At 50.2% G+C, this 20,863-nt stretch overlaps 1 protein-coding gene across 7 annotated transcripts in view; it reads right to left on the bottom strand.

The window, feature by feature from the left end:
- Nucleotides 1–20,863, bottom strand: part of PPFIA1 (PTPRF interacting protein alpha 1) — an 89,596-nt gene that overhangs the window by 7,464 nt on the left and 61,269 nt on the right. For all 7 annotated transcript variants that reach the window (XM_032638805.1, XM_032638803.1, XM_032638804.1 and 4 more), the window contains 7 exons: nt 17,420–17,571; nt 16,376–16,548; nt 15,883–15,976; nt 8,924–9,005; nt 8,631–8,831; nt 1,792–1,967; nt 1,592–1,689 (listed from right to left, as the gene is read on the bottom strand). In XM_032638805.1, coding sequence (XP_032494696.1) covers nt 1,592–1,689; nt 1,792–1,967; nt 8,631–8,831; nt 8,924–9,005; nt 15,883–15,976; nt 16,376–16,548; nt 17,420–17,571 — 976 coding nt within the window. The remainder of the gene's footprint in view (nt 1–1,591; nt 1,690–1,791; nt 1,968–8,630; nt 8,832–8,923; nt 9,006–15,882; nt 15,977–16,375; nt 16,549–17,419; nt 17,572–20,863) is intronic.

The raw sequence follows: 20,863 nt of genomic DNA, 5'->3' as shown, positions 1-20,863 counted from the left end.
CAGCTCCTGACAAAAGCTGGGAGACACCGTTAGGCGGGCAGCCAACCCCTACTGCACCGAGACGCTGATGGCTTGGCCCTTCTCCACTCCAATGGAGACTGTCCCATTAGAACTCATTCTTCAGGTGAACCCAAGAGGAATGAAGTTGTTACGTACACTTAGTTTCTGGAGGACAGAAAACGAGGATCCGGGGACCAGAAATAAAAGGACACACAAGGATGTGAATGCCCACCAGGTACGAACACGTTTCAGGTACAGACTTGAGAGTCTTTTGATATACTTTCTTCCCGTCCCACGAAGGAGCTGGCACCGTGTCTGGACACCTTGCTCACTTCAGCATCAACCTCTCCCTTATAATTGTGAAGCCTTTTTTCTTGAAGCCATTTTTGTTGTCTCTCTTTTGTTAAAAAGAGAGAAACTTAAGGATATTCTCCAGCATATTAGCGATTTGGGGGGAAGATTTCATATTAAGCCGAGTCATAAATGATGAAGTCTGCGCTAGTAGAGAGCTACACATAGCCGCAGGTGATCACCGACTACTTTCAAAGGCAGCTCCCGGCAACCGTAAGAAGATTTAAACCATCTGAACCATACGGAAAACAAATGAAACAGATTCACAGATTTCATTTCCAGCGCCCTTTTCTGGATAAAGGTATAGAATACATAGATGTTGGCTTCTGGCTTTTCTCATGACTCACATCAACTCAATCACGACTCAACCATCCTTCACGTGGGCCGCGTCTCCCCAACCACGTTCTACCTTTAGTTTCCTTCTTAGTGAAAGCTGGGGATGAAAACAGCACTTACACTCACAGTGCTGTGGTAAGGATTAAATAAAGTAACCTTTGAAAGTGCCTGGACTTGTTCCCTAAGTCTTACTATTATCATTGCTATTAATATTATTAGATTTACTTTCTGAAAATTCTGGGAGGTTTTACATTGAGCTTAATCACTAACACCTTATGTAAAAGCACTCTATCATACCTGATCATTGAGAGGCGCACAGAGTGAGAAGCTCCCCCTCGGAGACAAGCATCTGACGTCTCCCGGTGGGACAGCCCACGTCCTCCCAGGCCTCCGCACCCGCCTTCTAACTGAAATGCCTCTGCCCTCCTGCCTGGCTCAGCAGCTGCTCCCACTGCACCTTCAAGGCCCGCTTGCCCCAGCCTGGGAGGAGAGCCACGCGCTGCTCTCCTCTGCACGCCTCAAGTCCTTCGACAGATGGCCAGAGCAGCGTTTTTCACACTTCAATCAAATGAGTGGACAGCAGGTCTCGTTCTTTTCGGCTCTGGAATTATCTACAGGGTGTAGCAGCATTTCTGAGTGAAACCGGACACGTGTCATAGTAACAGGAAATCTCTAGAGTCATGGGGAAAACGTTCACCTTGAGACACTTAACCTATAGACTGAGCACAAGGACACAAGCACAAGTGCTCTGGCCACAGAAGAGGATCTTAAAAACACTCCCTCCTCTGTAATGATGCCAGACACGTTTTCTCCACTTAAAGCATTTCCTGATTTTTTTCTTTAAAACAGGAAATCACTGAGGCTGCTGGTACACTGGGAATGAAGAAAACACGACTGTACTAGCCTTTTAGTTCATTCTGGCTTTCTTCTCTTTTTCTTTCCAGTTCTTTCCGGTCATAATTTAACCTTCGCAGGCACATAATTCCACACTGGAAACTGTTTCTATTTCCAAGAGAAAAGGAAAAAAAAAAAAGAAAAAATTCAGACCGGGCGACAGTCAAACGTCTCTCAGCCAATTAGCAAGAACTACTTACGGCGACTGACCTGTGAAAACTGTCAACCATTTTCAGTTGCCCGCGAAGGTCTTTCTTGGTCAAGTGGTCGAGCATCCGCGCGTCCACGAGGCACTCCATGAAGTAGCTCCGGTACTGCGGGAGGCCCAGGCTGGGCAGCCACTCGTTGCCGATCCACTCGTGGTTCATGTCCCCGTATGCCAGCGTCTGCTTTCAATAATCAAGGACAATCAGTTCGGGAAAAAAACCCATGAAAGCAGCCACAAGGACCGTTTATATCATCTTTAAACTGGATTTTTAATCTGTTACGTATTCTCAAAGGCTAATAAGCTAACGACAACGTGGTTGCTTATAATTTCAAAATAAGTTGATCTCTTATTTACTACCTTATAAATGTGCTGGCAACATTTTATACAAAAGGAATTATGCCATTAAAACTCTATGACTCTCTTGTGTGTACAAATTTAACCTATTTAACAACCACGATAAAATTATAACTGACTACACATTACTTTTCTGAAATAGCTTTTATACGTACTAATCACGACTCATGAACAAGTTTGAAGGATCAGTCTAACTACTCATTAACAATATCTCTGGCTGTCTTTAATTTTATTTTCAATATTTTGTTTTCCAAATTTCCTTAACAAAACATCTGTTAATTTCCAAGTCAGTCAAGTGAATTAAAAAATAGTTTTAAAAGAACCGATAAGCAAAGCAGTAACTGACAGGCTGAAAGGAGAAAGAGACAAACGCACAATTACAGTCAGAGACCTCAACCCTCCTCTCTCAATTATTCAGTAACTGATTGAAGGAGGAAGCCAAAACAGACAACCAACCAACCCCAGTAAGAATAGAGAAGCCTTAAATAATGCTATCAACCAACCTAACCTAACTGACATTTTATGTAACACTCCATCCAACAGCACGATACGTTCTTTTCAAGGGGACCTGGAACACTCTTCAAGGCAGACAAGTCTCAGCATACTCAAAATGACTGACATCATACAAAGTACGTTCTCTGACCTCAACAGAATTAAATTAGGAATCAATGAAGCAGAAAGAAGAAAACAAACGAGCAGAAATCAATGAAATGGAAACCAGAAAAACAGAAAATAAAACAATGAAACTAAAATCAATTTCTTCATAGATTATCAATAAAATTGACTAACCAGAGTGATCAAGAAAAAAGAGGAGACATAAATCACCAATGTCAAGAATGACAGAGGGGACATCAGCACAGATCCTATAGACACTGAAAGGATAGCAGCAAGGGTAAACTGTGAGCAACTTTAAGCAACTTACGTAAAGTAGTCTAATTTCTAGAAAGACACAGTTTATGAAAGCCACTCAGTAAGAAACAGATAACCTGAATCTATTAAAACTCCAATTTGTAGTTACAAACCTTCCTACCCACCCATACACACACACACATAAAATCTCTACCCTAAATGGCTTCACTAGTCAATCCGATCAAGCATTTATGAAAAAAATACCAATTCTACACAAACGATTCCAAAACAGCGAAGAAAAAAACGCCTAACTCATTCTACGAGGCCGGAATTATCTCGATACCTAAACCAGAGAAACATATAATAAGAAAACTGCGAACCAGTAGCCCTCAGAGACACAGATGCAGAATTCCTTAACGAAGTAACGGGAGATCAATAATCAATTAAACGAACAGGATATCGTGACAAGTAGGGCTTATCCCAAGAACGTAAGGTTGGGTCAACGTTCGAAAAACCAATGAAATTCACTGTATCGATGAACTGAAAAGAAAAAGCACAATATCATCTCGAAAGACAGAGAAAAGGCATCTGACGATGTTCATCGTTTATATACGGAAATCTCAGCAACCTAGGAATGGAAGAAAACTGCCTCAACCTCATATACAGAGCATTTACAAAAAACGGGGAGCTGACAACATGCAAGGCATTCTCCCTAAGATCAGGAACAAAGCGAGGATGTCCGCTCTCGCAACTTTTATTCAACACTGTATTGGAACTCCTAGTCACTGTAATAAGACAAGAAAAATGAAATCAAAATCATATGAATTGGAAAAGCAATAAAACGGTATTTGCAGATGACCTGGTTATTAATGTCGAAAATGAATCCGCAAAACAGCAACAAGAATAAAAATGAGTTTATTAGCAAAGTTGCAGGATACAAGGTCAACATATAAAAATGCACAATACTTGTAAATACTAGAAATAAACTGGAAATTGACATTTTAAAAAATACCACTTATTATAACATCATCAAAACACATGAAATCCTCAGGGATAAATCTAACAGAATATGTGCAAGGTCTGCACAATGAAAAATAAACACATTATATGTATATACACACACACCAAAGAAAGGTACTTGATGTTCTGCAGTCCAAGAAGACTAAGGTATATTCAGAGGAATTCTGTACATTATGGAATCCTTGGAAATAGTATCTCTCGACTACCACCATGGTCTGTCTCAAAAACATGGCCTCGAATCTATTTTATTTTATTTTTTTTTTTGCGGTACGCGGGCCTCTCACTGTCGTGGCCTCTCCCGTGGCGGAGCACAGGCTCCGGACGCGCAGGCTCAGCGGCCACGGCTCACGGGCCCAGCCAGTCCGCGGCATGTGGGATCCTCCCGGACCAGGGCACGAACCCGCGTCCCCCGCATTGGCAGGCGGACTCTCAACCACTGCGCCACCAGGGAAGCCCTCTAATCTATTATTAACACCAACAAAGCTGGAAGGGATGATTCAGACTCCAGCAAAAACACTCAAATTCTAATCGAAAAAAAAAATCTATAAATCGTCATGAGTGGAGATAAACATCAAACATCTTTGGGACGTCATCACAACATCATGTTTCTTCACTCTTTCAAACCCAACTCCCATCTCGTAAGCCTGGCACTTACAGCACGAGTGTCCGCTATTATTTTCTTGCTTGCGGATTATGTGTTCTTAAAGAGACACAAGATGCAAAGACATTTCTAAACAGAGAATTCCATGGAAGCAGAAGCTTCTGTATCTTTGTTTACTCCTTAGGTACTCTAGTCACACCTAAATGGTCGATAATATAGGTTTCTGGGAAAATCAGGCTCAGTCCAAGGGAGACCCACACCTCCTAGGCTGTCATCACAGCCTCTGAAAAAAAGCACACAATGGGGCTCTCTCATGATCAGAGAACATTTGGGATACAAGAGACTCTATAGGGTCTGTCTTTCCATCACTGAAATGATCACAAATACAAATCAGTTTTCTGAACTCTGTACAAGGTGAGAGCGATGGCACGGATGCGGCTGTCCTGTGCGATCCTGTACCACCAGTGGGCAGTGTAGTCTCGCGCGGACAGCTGGGTGACGCTACTTTCTAAATGAAGGCATCCAAGGCTTTGACAACACCTTGATGTCTTCTTCCCCTGAGTGCCCAAGGGAATCTCAGACTTCCCCTTGGGTTAGGCGCTGGTCACTGTGCTAATACCGCAGGGAATACGCACTGTGCGCCATCTGCCCCTGGCGGCTTCACGGACACCAGGAAGCCTCTCTGCGCTCCTCTCCTCTAGGAGAGGGGTGGAGGGAAAGCGGTCCTTGCTTACGCTGAGGACTCAACGTTGGCAATTCTGGTGTCATCGGCAGGGCTCATCCTTGTTTATATTTCCGTTGCGAAAAGCAAACGTCCAGCTTATTTAATTTACACTTCGTGCCCCACGACGCAGGGAATTTTATATTCAAGTGCTCACCAAGTTCTGCTTCTTAGTGTAAAATATCCTGATGTTTACGTAATTATGAAATGCACTCATTCAAATTCACTGATAGTCATTAGTGACCAGGTTAAAAAATTAATGAGGATATTTATCTGGAGTAGTGGCACAGAATACCTAAATGGTGGGGGGGGGGGGGGGGGGAGCTCACAGAATCATATTATAGCGTTTCCTCTTCTGTTAAAAGGTGACAGAATTGGCTTTATTTCAGGAGTACAAATAGAGGGAAGCAGGTGTTTCAACCAACAACCTGTGATCAGGAAAATTCTGATTTAAAATTCCTTTGACTTTTCAGTTAAACAGTTATCCTCTCAAGGTCCGTGAACAGGTGCCACTAGTGAGCGCCTCAGGGAAACTCCGGCCGCAGCCGGCAGGCTTCGACTTGTTGCGAGTCACAGGGCAATGTCGTGGGATCACACGTGGGGAAATCACTGTTTTTAATCAATGGGTCTCAAAGTAAAGCTGAAAAACAGCTGTGACAGGGCTTTTCTCGAGCTGAACTGGGGACCTAACAATTCCACAGGCACGGTAAGCGAGAATGGGCTCAATTTCTGAGAATCCCACCAGCAAGAAAGCCTTTGGAACAACACTGTATTAGGACACTCTGTGGCAAATGCCGACAGAGGTAGAGGCTCTACGGCAACTCTTGTGTTGGAAATTTATTAGAACACGATTTCCTCCTCGGTAGGTCTTGTAACTAACGCTACCCCCACCAGGGACTGAAATACATCATCTCAGGAGCTGCCAAAGCCAACAGGGCTCTGTAGGAAAGACCACGTGTCAAACAAAGTAATTTACGTGAGTGAGAACTAACTACCAGGGCACCACACGAGACATGTTCAAAGTTGTCCATGAGACGCACTGGTTAATCCCGTGCTTTCTTTGGCTAATGCTTTCAAACCATTAACAATATTCTATGTCAAGAAGTTAAAAACGTCAAGAAAAGTAAATTACAAGTTTTCATACTCCAATTCTTTTTGTTGCTGTACATATAGTGAAGAATACGTTATAGAAAGTCTCCAACCTGAGCCCAGCTTCCCTCCTCATCTTCCTGATGTTACGTGGTCAGGGATGCAAAAGAACATAACTGTTAGTATTGGCGAGCTTAGTAATGCAAGCAAATTAACTTTGCAGGGGAGGTGCCGCTTAACGGGGTGAAAAGGGTCAAAGAATCAAAGCACCATGCAAAACTCATGCAAAACCAACAATGCCCACGTCTCATGCAAGGAGCGGACGTCCCACGGCAAGCACACCCGGAAGAGGAGAAAACTAGGGCCAGAGGGCTGAACTGAGGGCTCCCCTAAAGAAGACAGCAATTAAGTCTATTCTACATGGAGCAAGTCTATAAGTTCCTGAAAAGAATGTAAAATAAGATGAAATATGGATTGTGTTTCACACATTTAACTAATACCTAAAGGAAATACTTATCCAGAACAATCGAACGTAAGACGACATTTCTGTTTTCCACAGAAAGGCCAAGAACGGCGCCAACCTGAGGTGGGGCTGCCCGGGGAGGGGTGGGGGTGGGGGTGGGGGGTGAGCACGGGGCGGGACTGACCGTCTGGGGCGTGGCCGTGAGCGTCTCCATCTCCTCGTGTGTTAACCAGACATTTCCTGTGGTCTAGGGGCACCCCGTGACCGGCCACATCCAGGGCAAGGGCAGCGGTGACAGAGGGGAAAGGCGGCAGACACGTCAGCCAGGTCAGCCAGGGCACGGGAGGGGAGCGGGTGGGGCAGAGGCCGTCCCCACCCACCTCCCCGTCTGAGATGCCCACAGCGAGACACGGGCGGGCGCTCAGCCCTTCTCCTGGCAGGACCCTGCCTTCTTAAGGAGGACAGCCCTAGAGCTTCTTCCTGTGCCACGCTGACACCTGAGCTACGTGGGATCTAAAGAGCTGTTAAGCCATTGTACTTAAGACGGTCTCACCCAGTCAAAGCACAACAAAGAACAGGACAGAAGTCCGGCTTTGGGCTCTGGGGAGATGCTTCTGAGCAGGCGCCCGCCGGGGACCGGGGCCTCTGTCAGAGGCAGGGCGCGGGGCCGCCAGCGTCCCAGTGACGGCACCACCGGGCGTCCCCGCAGCCCCAGACGGCCGAGCCCCCACGGGCGGTGCCCCCGCCTAGTGGTGGGCGGGTTCCTCACGGGAGGCCTGTTCGTCTTCACCGTCCATTAAACTCAATTCATAAGACGCTCCCTTTACCGAGATACTTGATAAAAACTGCGGGAAAACCCCCAGCACCTTCATTTCTGAAAAGGCGACTCTGGTGAAACACCTGGGCACAGAGCAGATCAGATACACTGAGATCACGCGCACCTGCGCAAGAGGTGAGGACACGGGCTACTGTCATCACCACGACGCTCCCACTGAGAAACAACGGAAGACAAGCGAACAGAAAAGCTTTCACGCTTTTTGTGTAAAGTAACCGTGAGCCCTGAATCAGGCGTTGACCTGCTACTCAGAGGAAGTACGTCTGTGAGGCTTAGTTTCCACACTGGTTTTTCTCTCCAGAGTAGACAGACTGAAAGCAGAGTGGGAACTGAGCCGGTGTACAGAGTCTGCCCTTGAGAAATGAAGGGCTGGCCCGCCCTGGTCTCCCAATTATCATTCACGTTTTCGTTACGTTAGTTTTTCACTTTTTCAACTAGGAGGACCCTCTTAAAGGACTTCCAAGGTCTTCCCACATGGAGCAAAACTGGATGAGCACAAACACTACTTGGAGTACACTTGCAGATTTATGGACTCTTAAAATCCCAGGGTCTAACAGCTCCCGAAACGGAGAGCGCCAACAGGCCGAACAAGTCAAGCGAGGGAACCACTGCTTACAACGCAACCTGGGGTCTAAGCTTTTTCTCCTTCACTTTCTTTAAATTCATATTTAAATTTGTGATGGTTGCTTTTTTACGTTTTCAAAGACTCCCATTTCTATATCACAATGCCACTGTAGCCAAGCTGTTATAAAAGTATTTAATGACGTATCTTTTAACAGCCCAATTGCCGCAAATTAAAAGTTGTCATGTCTTTGAATGCTAAACCTTTAAACTGGAACACTAGATGTGTTTATAAAGAACTGCGGAAGCAACACGCATAGGGGCTGAACTCTTTTTACGGAAACGTACCGTTCTTGACGTAGGAGGGGCTGATGGACTTGTCAGGGACATGATCTCCTGAATCGCCAGCCTCAGCTTCAGCCGGTGCAGAGGGTTGCTGATGCCGATCTCGCGCTGGATCTCCGTGTCCGACAGGGCGGACATGATGGCCCCGCTCTTCACGTTGGCTCGGCAAGCAGCCACGTACCAGGCCGGCATCCCGACCCAGAGCTGGAGACGGGAGACACGGGGGCCAGAAGGTTACGCGTGGCGTATGGACGGGCTCGCACACTCGGCCAGGATTCGGAGAGGGGCATACGCACCTCTAGCCAGACGACAACAGTTGGCCCGTCCCACTGTGCAAAGGGTAAGCCTTGTCTCCGGGCTTCTTCGAGCAATTCATGCCTACAGGTGACAGATGTTCAGACCTTCAAGAGCCACACTACACACAGGCAAAGTGTCCTCTTTATAAAGTTCACCAAAGCGTCCTCTTTATAAACCCCCAAAGTGTGATGCCACACATCTCATCGTTGTCCTTCAACCTTCTAAACTGTCCACTGAAGGGTAGTTTGGAACACATCACACTGAACGCCTGAGTAATGAGATGCTGAAAGACCCTCGAGGATTCTCTACAGAAGCGTCTCCTTCCAGGACTAAAGAATTACCACCAACTTTAAAAGACCCAGCAGAGTCTTCATATCCAAGGTGGGATATTCAACACAAAACATAATCACTCATCCCTTTCTAAACAAGGAGGACAAATCTGTAGGAAGAGGAAACCATACCTAGGTCTGAACAGAGGAGCCTGCCTCAGAGAGCTTCAGAAATGCTCAACATTTCACAACAAAAAACACAGAGAACAACGCAGACCTTTAACACTAACGACGCTCTAATATAGCGAGCAAGGAAAGGGCTGGATTTCGGCTGTTTCTATTCTGCACTGCTATTTAGCTAAGTAGGTATTTGCTAAATTAAGATATTGGGTCATCTTTTTTTGGGGGGGTTATTTAATTTATTTTTTTTGGCTGCGCTGCGTAGTTTGTGGGATCCCAGTTCTCCAATCAAGGATCAAACCTGGGCCCCCTGCAGTGGAAGGGCAGAGTCCTAACCACTGGACCACCACCAGGGAATTCCCGGGTCACCCTCTGGTTTAACCCACAAGCTTCACATCCAGAAAATTTAAATGCCAACAACCTCTACCAGTGCACACAAGGCAGGCCGTGAGCCTATGATACTGACGGCGATGCCAACTACCCCAGGGCAGGAGGCAGCGAGGAGTCCTGGGATCCTTTATGGCAGGGCTCCCCAAGCCCTGGGATGTGGACCGGTGGCGGTCCGTGGCCTGTGAGGAACCGGCCGCGCGGCAGGAGGTGAGCGGCGGGGGAGCAGGCAAAGCTGCATCTGCCGCTCCCCGTCGCTCGCACTGCTGCCTGAACCATCCCCCTGCCCGGCCCCCCCCCCCCCCCCCCCACTCTGCGGAAAAACTGCCTTCCACGAAACCGGTCCCTGGTGCCAAAAAGGTTGGGGACCGCTGCTTTATGGGATCAGAGATGTTCTGTGTGCCTGACTTTAAAATGCCCAAACCATAATGTTAACATCTTTTAAAATGATTTTGTCTACGGATAACATACTTATGTAAGCGATAACACAAGAAGCTTTATGAACCTTATTGTACTTCTCTGCGTTACGTACTTACAAAACTTTCTGAAAGGCACTAATTAGCTTAAAAATGAAAAGTCTAGGAGAGAAGGTGGGACTGGAGTGGAAAGGACAGGTCCATTTACCTGACTGGACATCCCTGAGCCACTGCAAAATTCCTAGGTCGTTCTTAGTTATTTTTCTGTAATAATTTCTGCAGATCACACCACGGAATCTCTTACTTCTAAAGATACTTAGTGGCTTTTCTTTCTTTTTCTTTTTTTGGCCATGCTGCACGTCTTGGGGGATCTTAGTCCCCCGACCAGGGACTGAACCCGGCCACCGCAGTGACAGCGTGGAGTCCTAAGCACTGGACCGCCAGGGAACTAACTCCCTAAAGAAACATAGCGGCTTTTCATTCTATTCAAGCAGCATTAGACTTAAGACTGTGAAGTCTAGGTACAATTAAAGCTCAAAGTGTTTCACATAAAATTTCAAGTAAGTGTTCCTTTAAGTCAACCTTAGGTTTCCTGGGAATAGTAAATACTGTATTACCCAGGAATGATTATACCAGAGAACACAACATGTATCTCAACAGCTCAAGCAGAGTAAAACACCCAGTAAACTTTTTAAATTAAAACAAACAAAGCTATTCATAAATTGAAAACAAAAGCTGAGACCACATGAGACTGTGGCCGTCCCGACACAGGATGCCAACGCTGGACGGAGGAATGGAGGCGAGAAGGGCCTTGTCGGCAGAGCAGTCATCAGCGCCGAGTCGAACGCTACTTCCTGTTCCCTGAAGACGACTCCTCCTCAGACAGCAGCTACACCTTATGTAAACGTTCGCGGGGGCCATACAAACCTCCGAGCGACGCAAACAAGGCCTGCACAGGCCAGCCAGGGACAGCCCGAGTGTGGTCCCCGGACCGCCAGGCTGGCCAGGAGGGGGCGCGGCAGCACCTGCCAGGCCGGGGACCTTCAGAAGCCCACGCTCTGAAGGGGGCCAAAGAGGTACTGAATCCTTGGCACGTTGCCAGAGGCTTCATTTTTTTTCTAACGTGCAGCAGATACTCACTGTAGACAAGAAATTCGGGGTTAGAGAGAGCCCACTGACTCCATTACCTGGAGGCTGGTGCACACCGTCTGGACTCTTTGCCAGGCGAGAGTCGTTCGCTTTCATAAAAGGCCTTTTCTACTACGGATGTATTCCTGGGACTTTAGAGCTCCGGTCCAGCGCCCTGATGACACTGGGACACGGTGACGGAGGCAGGACAACGCGGCTGAGAGACGCGGGAAGCCAGCGAGAGGGCGAGGCGGCCCGCGGCCTGGGAGCACGAGTCCCCTCCTCCCCGAGGTGCCCGTCCCGCGCTGGGGGAAGCACACCCGCAGGCGGCCATCAGCGGCAGGGCCCCCGCTCCCGCCCCCCCCCCCCCCCCCCCCCCCCCGCCAGTGGGGCACAGGCACGAATCACTGCTGCTCTCCCACTTCATCTAGGAACCCACTTCTGCCTGCTGCCCACAGAACCCGCGACTGCTCCGAATGGAATGCCGCGTGCCCTGGGATTCTCTGCTTCTACTCTCTCCTGTTTCCAGTTCTTCTCAACTGGAGATGCTCACGCTCCCCGCAGCGGAGGCCCACCTGCTCCCGCGGCTGCTTTTCTTCGGCGCGCTCGTCCGCACCACAGGGCTCTTGGCTGCCTTACGACCGACTGCTGACATTTTATCTGTTCGAGATCTGGGGGCTGCCACGGCACACACAGTTTTGTCTCCCTCATTGAACCCCATCATAGACAGTCTGAGAAACCAGGGGATGAAAGCAGCTACGTGGAGACTATTTGGGAAGCTATCGGTAAGTCTTCCCTCCGCCAGAAGCAGAACACCTGGTCTCTGCTAATGGAATATCGGTAACAAAAGGCCAAGAGAAGAAGACTTGATGACAAAAAATGGTATTTAAAAAACTCTTGAGTGGCAGAATAAAATCTGTTCAGTCCTTCACTTAGGAACAAATGTGTTTCTTTAAAAAAAAAAAAAGTACTGATATCAAGAGCAAAGAAATAAATAAATGTGACGTAGAGCCTACCAACTGGCCCGTTCACTCACATGACCACTTTCTAATAATCAACAGAACCGTCTTTTCTTCCTTCTTTACTACAGCTACCAAGATAAACATGACAGGCATTTAGTCCTCAGCTAAGTTAACTGCAGAGGAAGGAGGTATTCCTTCACAGGTCCATCTTCTAGAAAACAAGAAATCTTCCAGTCATTAGCTCCCAAGCCTAAAACACGAGCACTAAGGTGACAGGACTCCAAATGCCTTAAATCTGCCCAAAGCATCCAGCTCTGTTCCGAAGAAGCTGAGCTACAAGCCAGTATCCTGCGGGAATGAGGCGTATGCCATCTGCCGGGATCCCGCGGCCCCAAGCCACAGTCCAGAAGCAAACAGAGGACTCGCTCCGTTTCTGCTGGGATTGATTTCCTTCCTCTGCATCGCTCTCTGCTGTCACTGTCTCACTCTCATCTTTGACCTCAGTTTACAGAGAGGACTGGGGACACGAGCTCAAGGGGGCTGCCTCCCCTGCGGGCCAGCTGGGACGAGGTCAGCACTGTGCCCACCCGGCTCGGGCCACGCGTGCGGGGCTACTCGGCTGGGACTTGATCTGCCCCGTCAAGGATCCAATTCTAGACCCCAAGCGGGATTTCTTAAATACCTGCTCTAGTAGTCGACTCATGTGGCACACTTACTAACCTCAGAATCAGAGTCACAGGAGAAAGACATTCAGAAATACGCTGAATTCTATGGGGAACAGACACGCCCATGAGAGAAAGGTCATGTCATATGTGAACGACAACATGCGTTCTAAATCGGGACAGAAGCACCACGGTCAAGCTGTCTTTCGTGACGAGACGGCTGTGTGAGCTGCTGATCAAATACCATGCGCGTGGCATCATCCAGACAACAGACAGGGCCTCATTTCTCTGACTGACACTCCGCACGCCCGGCACCTCCTACAAAGGCTCACCGGGCCCCAGTTCACCGACGCAGCCGCGCAGGCCGGCGCAGGGCTGCAGAGAGGCCCGGACGGGAGGACTGCGGCGCCGCTTCCCGTCAAAAGCAGTACAGCTCCGAGCCTGTAGCTGGCGACGGGCAACGCGGAAGGTTTCAGGACACACAGCACAGCAAACCCCACGACTCAGCTTCCCCCGTGAGCGCACGACAGCGTCAACCAAGGGGAGGCGGGAAGACAGCATTTAAAGCACCAGGTCCTTATTAACGGGGTCCAGTTCAAACGCCGTTGGGCAAGTGCCCGCACACGGGGAGCCCGTCTAGAGCCCAGGCCACCGCGACGATGGTCAGGGACGCCGACTTCCACGACAGCTGCAGCCTCCACGCCTCACCGAGCACATCCAGCACCAAGTGTGCCCGCCGTGCTCTCTCATGTAGCTTTCACGAAACCTGAAAGTCTCATCTTCACCAAATTTTGAAAATTCTCTAAAAAAGTGGACGCACTGGCTGTGTAAATTTAGCAGTTAAAAGAGCACCTCTGAGATAAATTGGGGCTTGATAAAAAGAAAATATTTCTGACAAGCGTATTTTGATTCTCCCATCGATCATGCCATAAACGTTAAACTATATTCAAACAGTACTTTTTCTGTAAAGCTAAAATACTTTTTTCACATTTATAAGTGAAGCATTCTCCCCGAAGTCAATTGTGTCTCTGGTTAACTGACAGAACTAAAATCACCCACTGTAGTCAGAAAACCTTCGGACTCTGCGCTGTTCCCCAAGTCGTCAGTACATGTTAGAAGCTGCCGCGCGTGACGATGGAGGAGCAGAGAACAAGCTGCTCGTGCACTCTCAGCCACGGTAACACAGGGTCAGAAGTTCGGCCTGAGCACCCGAGCCCCAGAGGAAGCTGCCTAGCAGACACACACACACCGGTGCGCGGAACTTCATTACACGCCGGGCAAGGAACCCAGCGACGTCTGCCACGTGCAGCCCACCACTCGAGCTTCCTCCTGAGAATTACAAGACAAATGGAGAAAACACAGTGGAAAACTACGTTTGACGCTACGTGAAACACCAACGCTCAGGAGCAGAGGGTGGGAGGGCTGGCGGCACGGCCACAACCCCTCCTGGTCTCTAGCAGCTGAGCGGGAAGATGTCACGTGAAACGCCCCAGCGGAATCTAGGGCACAGAAGTGTCCTGGCATGACTGCAGAAGGGCAAAAGGCTCTGACGTTAAGTCCCCATAAGCGAACGGCAGTCACCTGAGTTCGGGTACAACACTCTCTACGGTTCAAAGACAGCAACACTCAAATCAGCTTTTGCTGTTGAGTGGTTTCTACAGTTTTCCACTTCCAGGGAACCAAAGACCGAGTATTCCTACGGTGACGTGCGCAATGACCGAACGGACTGCATTTCCCCGGAGCGCGATCAACAGTATGCCAGGCGAGACCACTGTGGTTCCTGAGAAGAGCTGACATGAGGCAGATTTCACAAAAGGAGAGTCAACAGGCAACCTCAGGGGCTACAGGCAAACCGGCCTCTAGTGGAGACGGTCCCCGTGGGCTCAGTGCCTGCAGGCCCCGGATTCCAGACCAGTGTTTTGGTTTCTCAAGGTGCCCGACAGTGGCCAGATGACCTTCCCCATCGTCAGATTTATCACAGAGCCCACCCAGCTTCCCCCGTCTCAAGGGCCAGCATTACCGCCTTATCACCACCTTCCCCACTCTTAGGTGCGTGCTCACCCGAGACTACAAAACGTTCCGTCTTATTTCCCACTTGTCAGTTCGCTGGGACAGTCTCCGCCTATCCAGGTCATCTACTTAGCGCTCGTTTGGGATGCCGTCACCCGACACACAAACTGTCCTGGGTCAGAAAACGTCTCTGGACCCAGAGACACGTGCACAGGCTATGTGCCTCTGCGCCTGATCCTGGGGCATCACAACGCCCGAACTCCTTTGTAGAAAACCATCCCTACTGTTATTGCTTATTTTCAGAAACCAAGACAACTCAGAATTAAAATGTAATAAGATTGCAAAACTGAGCGTCTGTTTAAGGTAAAAATACAAAATCTACCAGAGGAGGGAAACCAAGGGCAACACGGTAAGTGACAACTTCCTGACTGATCGCTGGTGTGAGCCCCAAGTGCCGAGTCCCCGCAGTGGCTGCAGTTACACGTGCGTCTGCCCCAGCGCCGGCACCGTTTAAGGAGCCTCGTGTATGTGTACGTAGATGAATCTGTACAGCTAATGCTCATAAAGGCCCCATGGGGTGTGTACCACTATGACTCACGTCTCACAGATGAGAAAGCTGAAGCACAGGAAAGCCAAGCTTCCCAACGCCCCAAAGCTGACTTGTGCGGGAGCCGGCACTCCGATGTGAAGGCTCCGTGGCTGTGCACGACTCAGCACGACACATCCTCGCCAGAGTGGACTAGGAACCCACGTGTGAGTCCTCGGCGAATTCACAGGCGTTCTAAGTCCTCCGGGAAGCACAGTTTAATAAAGGCTTTGGGCTAAGCTTTCAGAAGACAGTACCTCTACAGAGCTGGATATCACATTTAATCAATAAACATTAGCTAAGCATCAGGAACAACTGAAAACTGTTCAGTGAGATCGACAAAAAACAAAAACCTTACTTTTTTTGAAGTTTACGATGTTTTTCAGCCTGTCCTCCCAATTTGCTGAGTCCCAAGGCATCTTGAGATGAGTTTTCTGTCTCTGAAATGACAGCTACGAGGAAGCAGAGTGGTCGAAATATTGAGAGAAAATCAACATGGCCGAGTTAGATGTTTCTGTAAACAGGTGGAGGAGTTTTTGTAGGGAGAGCGAGGAAAATTCTAAAGGTGAACTTTCTGACCAGACGGCCCATGCGCACACACGCACACGAAAACGCTCGAGAGGCAGGAAGGCTGACGCCTGGGAGACGCTGAGCCGCTCGAGGCAGGCGGACATTACCCGTGCTCTCTGGGCCGTGTGTGGACCCACTGGGGGGAAACAGACCCGGGAGAACACCCAGCTCGTGTGAGGGGACGCCCACAGTGGCGACGGGGTGGCGGAGGGGCGCACAGAGGTGCGCGTGCAGCCCCCTGCCCACTCCGAACACTGAAGGGTCGGCTGGAAACCGCCTACCTTGTCCCAGCGACTCCTTGCCCAGGGCCCCAGGCCGGCCCTTCTCTTTCTTGCCGAACAAGCGGCCGATAGAGGACTTGATGCCCTTCTTCTTGGGGGCTTTGTGCAGCGAGTCCTGGCTGCTGCTGCTACTGCTGGGGTTGCTCGCGGGGCCGTCCTGCGAGCCTGTCGAGCTTTGGGGACAGACAGTGACCTTTAACGGGTGGCCTCGCACAACCACACCCCCTACAACGCTCGCTCCCCACACCGCGCGGCAGGCGGGGCTCCTCGCGGACCGCGGTGCGCACAAGAGGTGCAGGCTCCCCACCACGGACGGCTGCTCCCGAGAGCTGGGACTCTCTGACGTGAGCTCTCCTCCGAAGAGGGAGGGGCCCGACTCTAGACCACCCAGTGCAGAGGGCGCTCCGAGCCCCTCAAGGTAATGGCCCGGCAGGTGCAGACGCCCCCGGGGCCGGGGCAGGAGAGCGACGGTCACCGTGCAGGGGCGCCGGAGAGATGACCACACGTGCCCTGCATCGAGTGCTGCCTGGCCCCGGACAGGAGCTCAGCAGGCGGTGGTCTGAACGAGGCCAGCGCCACAGAACTGCAACTGACAGTCTCCTGAGAGGAGGCACTCGGGGAGCATGGAAGGATGGGGCGGGACACCTCACAGCTCGGAAAGGACAAGAACGCATCCGAGAGCCACGGAGCGTCCTACAGAGGAGTAACGCTCAGAAACACAGCCCGCGCCGGGCAGAGGCTCCAGCCAGAATAGGAAGAAAGTTCCCAAAGGAGTTAATCTGTAGAATCTGAAGAAAGGAGGTGTTCCTAAAATTGCTGATATCTCTTAACTCTTTTCTTGCCAAGCTGACTCTGTCCAAACAGAAGGCACCTCCTGCCGGATTTCACTACAGCGCCCAGAGCAGGGGTCGGCACCCTAAGTCTATCACTTCGACAAACACGCTGAACTGAGTGGTATTTCTTTAAAATCATCATTCTGACTTGTTTTTCAAGAGAAGACGAACAGATTTCCTGAAAGTGGAAGGAGGAGAGCAGGGCCCTTACTTGCGTGCGTCCCTGATGTCCTCGTGGCTGGCTGTGTGCAGCGCCCCTGCGTGCAGCCGGTCCAGCCGAAGGGATCGTGGGGAGGAGGGGGGTGAGGTTTCACATTTGATGGTCGTCTTGTCGTCTCGTACCTCTTCTCGGGAAGCTGGCAGCTGAGGGATTGAGATAAGTGTAAAATTCGGTGACAACAGACTGTGACGGATAAAGGAAACCACGGAGGCTCTACATTATAACCAGAAACGTATTTGAAAACCTATTAGCTATGCTTTCTGCCAGTACAAAAAGGCTTGATCTAGCCTAATGCCATCTGAAAGGGCTGTCTTGTTCGTGAGAAGCAAGGCTGTCAGCAGAGGGAGCCCAGAGCAGAGCCGACTCCCGCCGGCCTGCACCCGCATGAGCGTGGAGACCTGGACAGCGGCCTCCCCGTGGCCTGCCGTCCCTAGAACCCAGGCCACCCGGACAGCCCCGCAGGGGCAGCAGAGAGCTGAGCCCCGCCTGAAGCCGCCACCATAAACCACGCATGGCATTAACCACCGCGATGAAGAGGACCCCGATGAAGAGGACGACTGTGTTTATCTCCTGATGCCATTCAACAGAAACACCAGCACGGGGAAGAAACCTCTCAGGCAAACCTGTCCAGACCTTTCTGTTTGAGAGGAAAAAAGAAATAGCTTGTTCTAGGTCTTCATCAAAAGACGATCTCCTCCAGACTCCCAGCTTTCTGGCTTATAATGGGATGTGAGTATGGGAAGCAGGGTGGTGGTTACGGTATGGGGAACAGATTAACCCCTTCAGGGTCCAGGCAGATCTCCCTTATAAATTTGGGTTTTGTGGTTAAGCCAGGTTAGATTTTACGAAACATGCACGGCAAGCATCTGTAGAAACAATGGGACTTGAGCAACCGACCTGTGCCTTTTTAATGGATTCTGTAAAGAATAATAGTGATCCACTGCAGCCCCACAGTGGCTTGGTGACAACAAAGTGACCCGGGGCAAAACATAGCTGAACTCATTTAAGCGACAGCTGGATAAACTGTGTCCTCTCCTGATTTCTAATTACAATCATCAGATAGCGAAAGGCTAGAAATCATCAATGTGAAACTTAACAGGGATCGATCTCAAGTTCAAGTTAAAACAATCCTTTATAAAAATCAAACGGGTCAGGGAAGTGACACAGGTCTGAGTTGACTATGGACTCCGTGGAGACAAACAGCTGCTTTGAAGCCCAGTAAACACGACAAGCCCCTTCCCAAGGGCCTCTTCCTAAGGAAGTCCTCCGGGCCCACCCTGCCTGGCACCTCCCCCGGGATGAGAGCCCGCCCCACTGTGCCCACGTGACTAGGACGGGCAGCTGCACGCAAGCTGGGCAGGCGTCTCGGCATCCACGTGCGGCGTGGAGGAGGCGGCAGGTCCGCCGGTGCCTGGTCCTTGGCGCGCACACGCCAAACCTAGAACAAGGCCCTCTCAGCAGCCAGCCAGCGAGCTCAAGCTACCACATGCAACAGACCAGGCCCCCCGGCCGGGACGTAATCAACAGGCCACTACCTTTACTGAGAAAGTCTTGCCACCGAGAAGACTACGAACGTATGCAGCACTGTGTATGCAGCACTGCCGACCTGTGGACTGTGCAGGGATGGCACAGCGTGGCCACCCCGAGGGCCACGGGTCTACCGCTGTCCTCACTTAACAGCAGGGCAAAGCCGGGCCCAGAGCGGGCGAGCGGCTCACCCAGGTCACAACCAATCGGTGACAGAGCCGGGACTTTAAACTGCCGCACTGCTGTGGCCTGGCAGAGGGGCGCTGGCGCGCTGGGCGGCTGGGCCGCAGCACGGCTGCGCGGTGAGTGCACGCTCAGGGGGTTGTGAGCCTGAGAGGGAGGGAGACATCGTGGCCAACAGATCTGGCCCTCAGCGCACCATATTCCCTCCAAGAACAGGGGCTCAGTCCAGGGTTATCTGAGAGGAAGGAGCCCCGAGCGCCCTCCGTCAGGAATGCTGTGAAGGAGACAAGAGCTCCTGGTGGAAAAGCGGGCCAGACGGCGCCAGGGCTGAGGGTCCAGGTTCTGAAATCAGACAAATCCACAGTGGGCTGCTGACTGACTGTGCGAGCCTGGACACAGCGCCTGGCCTCTCTAAGCCTCGGCGTCCACGTCTGTTGAATGGGGATAACAACAGCACCTGGACCTCACGTGGGTGTTTGTGGGATTAGGGAACAGACTCGTAAAGCATTCAGCACGACGCCTGGCACAAAGTAACAGCCTACCGAACGCTACTACCTGTGACTATTAAAATTGCTTTCGGGCTTCCCTGGTGGCGCAGTCGTTGAGAGTCCGCCTGCCGATGCGGGGGACATGGGTCCATGCCCCCGGTCTGGGAAGATCCCACATGCCGCGGAGCGGCTGGGCCCATGAGACACGGCCGCTGAGCCTGCGCGTCCGGAGCCTGTGCTCCGCAACGGGAGAGGCCACAACAGTGAGAAGCCCGCGTACCGCAAAAAAAAAAAAAAAAAAAAAAATTGCTTTCCCCCAAATCTAGCATCTATGGCTCCGCTTCCATCATTTCTTTTTTTTCTTTTGTTTTGCGCTACGCAGGCCTCTCACTGTCGCGGCCTCTCCCGTTGCGGAGCACAGGCTCCGGACGCGCAGGCTCAGCGGCCCTGGCTCACGGGCCCAGCCGCTCTGTGGCACGTGGGATCTTCCCGGACCGGGGCACGGACCCGCGTCCCCTGCGTCGGCAGGCGGACTCTCAACCACTGCGCCACCAGGGAAGCCCCCCATCATTTCTCTTTCAAAAACACTATGGGGAATTCCCTGGCGGTAGGGTGGTTAAGGACTCAGCGCTCTCACTGCCTGGGGCCCGAGTTCGATCCCTGGTTGGGGAACTAAGATCCCGCAAGCCTCGCAGCGCAGCCAAAAATAAATAAGTAAATAAACGAATCAATAAAATTTTAAAATAACAAAAAATAAAACCCACTATGTCTATTGTAAATAACCGTGCAACACCTAGAAGGCAAACCAGTGGGAGAAAGGCAAACTCTTACATTTGTCCCCATGAACGACCTAGTTCCAGCGGAACCATCAGCCTATGTCAAGTGGAGGGTGGGTTTCAACACTTCCATTGAAACGTCAGTTATTCACCAGGACTCAACCACACAGTGTTCATTCACGTAAAACGACAGGGACTCTTCAATACTTCACAAAGAAACAAAGGCATGCCGAATTACTAGACATTTTACCTTTCTACGATGCTTCCTTAAATCGCTAGGCTGACAGATGCATGCAAAGAAACGAAGAGAAACCAGATTTACTGCACACTTTGAAGTAAAAAATTCAAGGATCAGTACAGGCAAATGTATTAAAAAGAAAATGACAGAACACATGTAAGTGAGATAAGATTTAGAGAAAATGTAACTGGAAACAGAACATTTTTTTGACCACAAAAGTTAA

This window comes from Phocoena sinus, chromosome 8 (genome assembly GCF_008692025.1).
Source record: "Phocoena sinus isolate mPhoSin1 chromosome 8, mPhoSin1.pri, whole genome shotgun sequence".
Taxonomy (NCBI): Eukaryota; Metazoa; Chordata; class Mammalia; order Artiodactyla; family Phocoenidae; genus Phocoena; species Phocoena sinus.
Note: the sequence above shows the minus strand (reverse complement) of the source record. Positions and strands in the feature narration are given on the sequence as shown.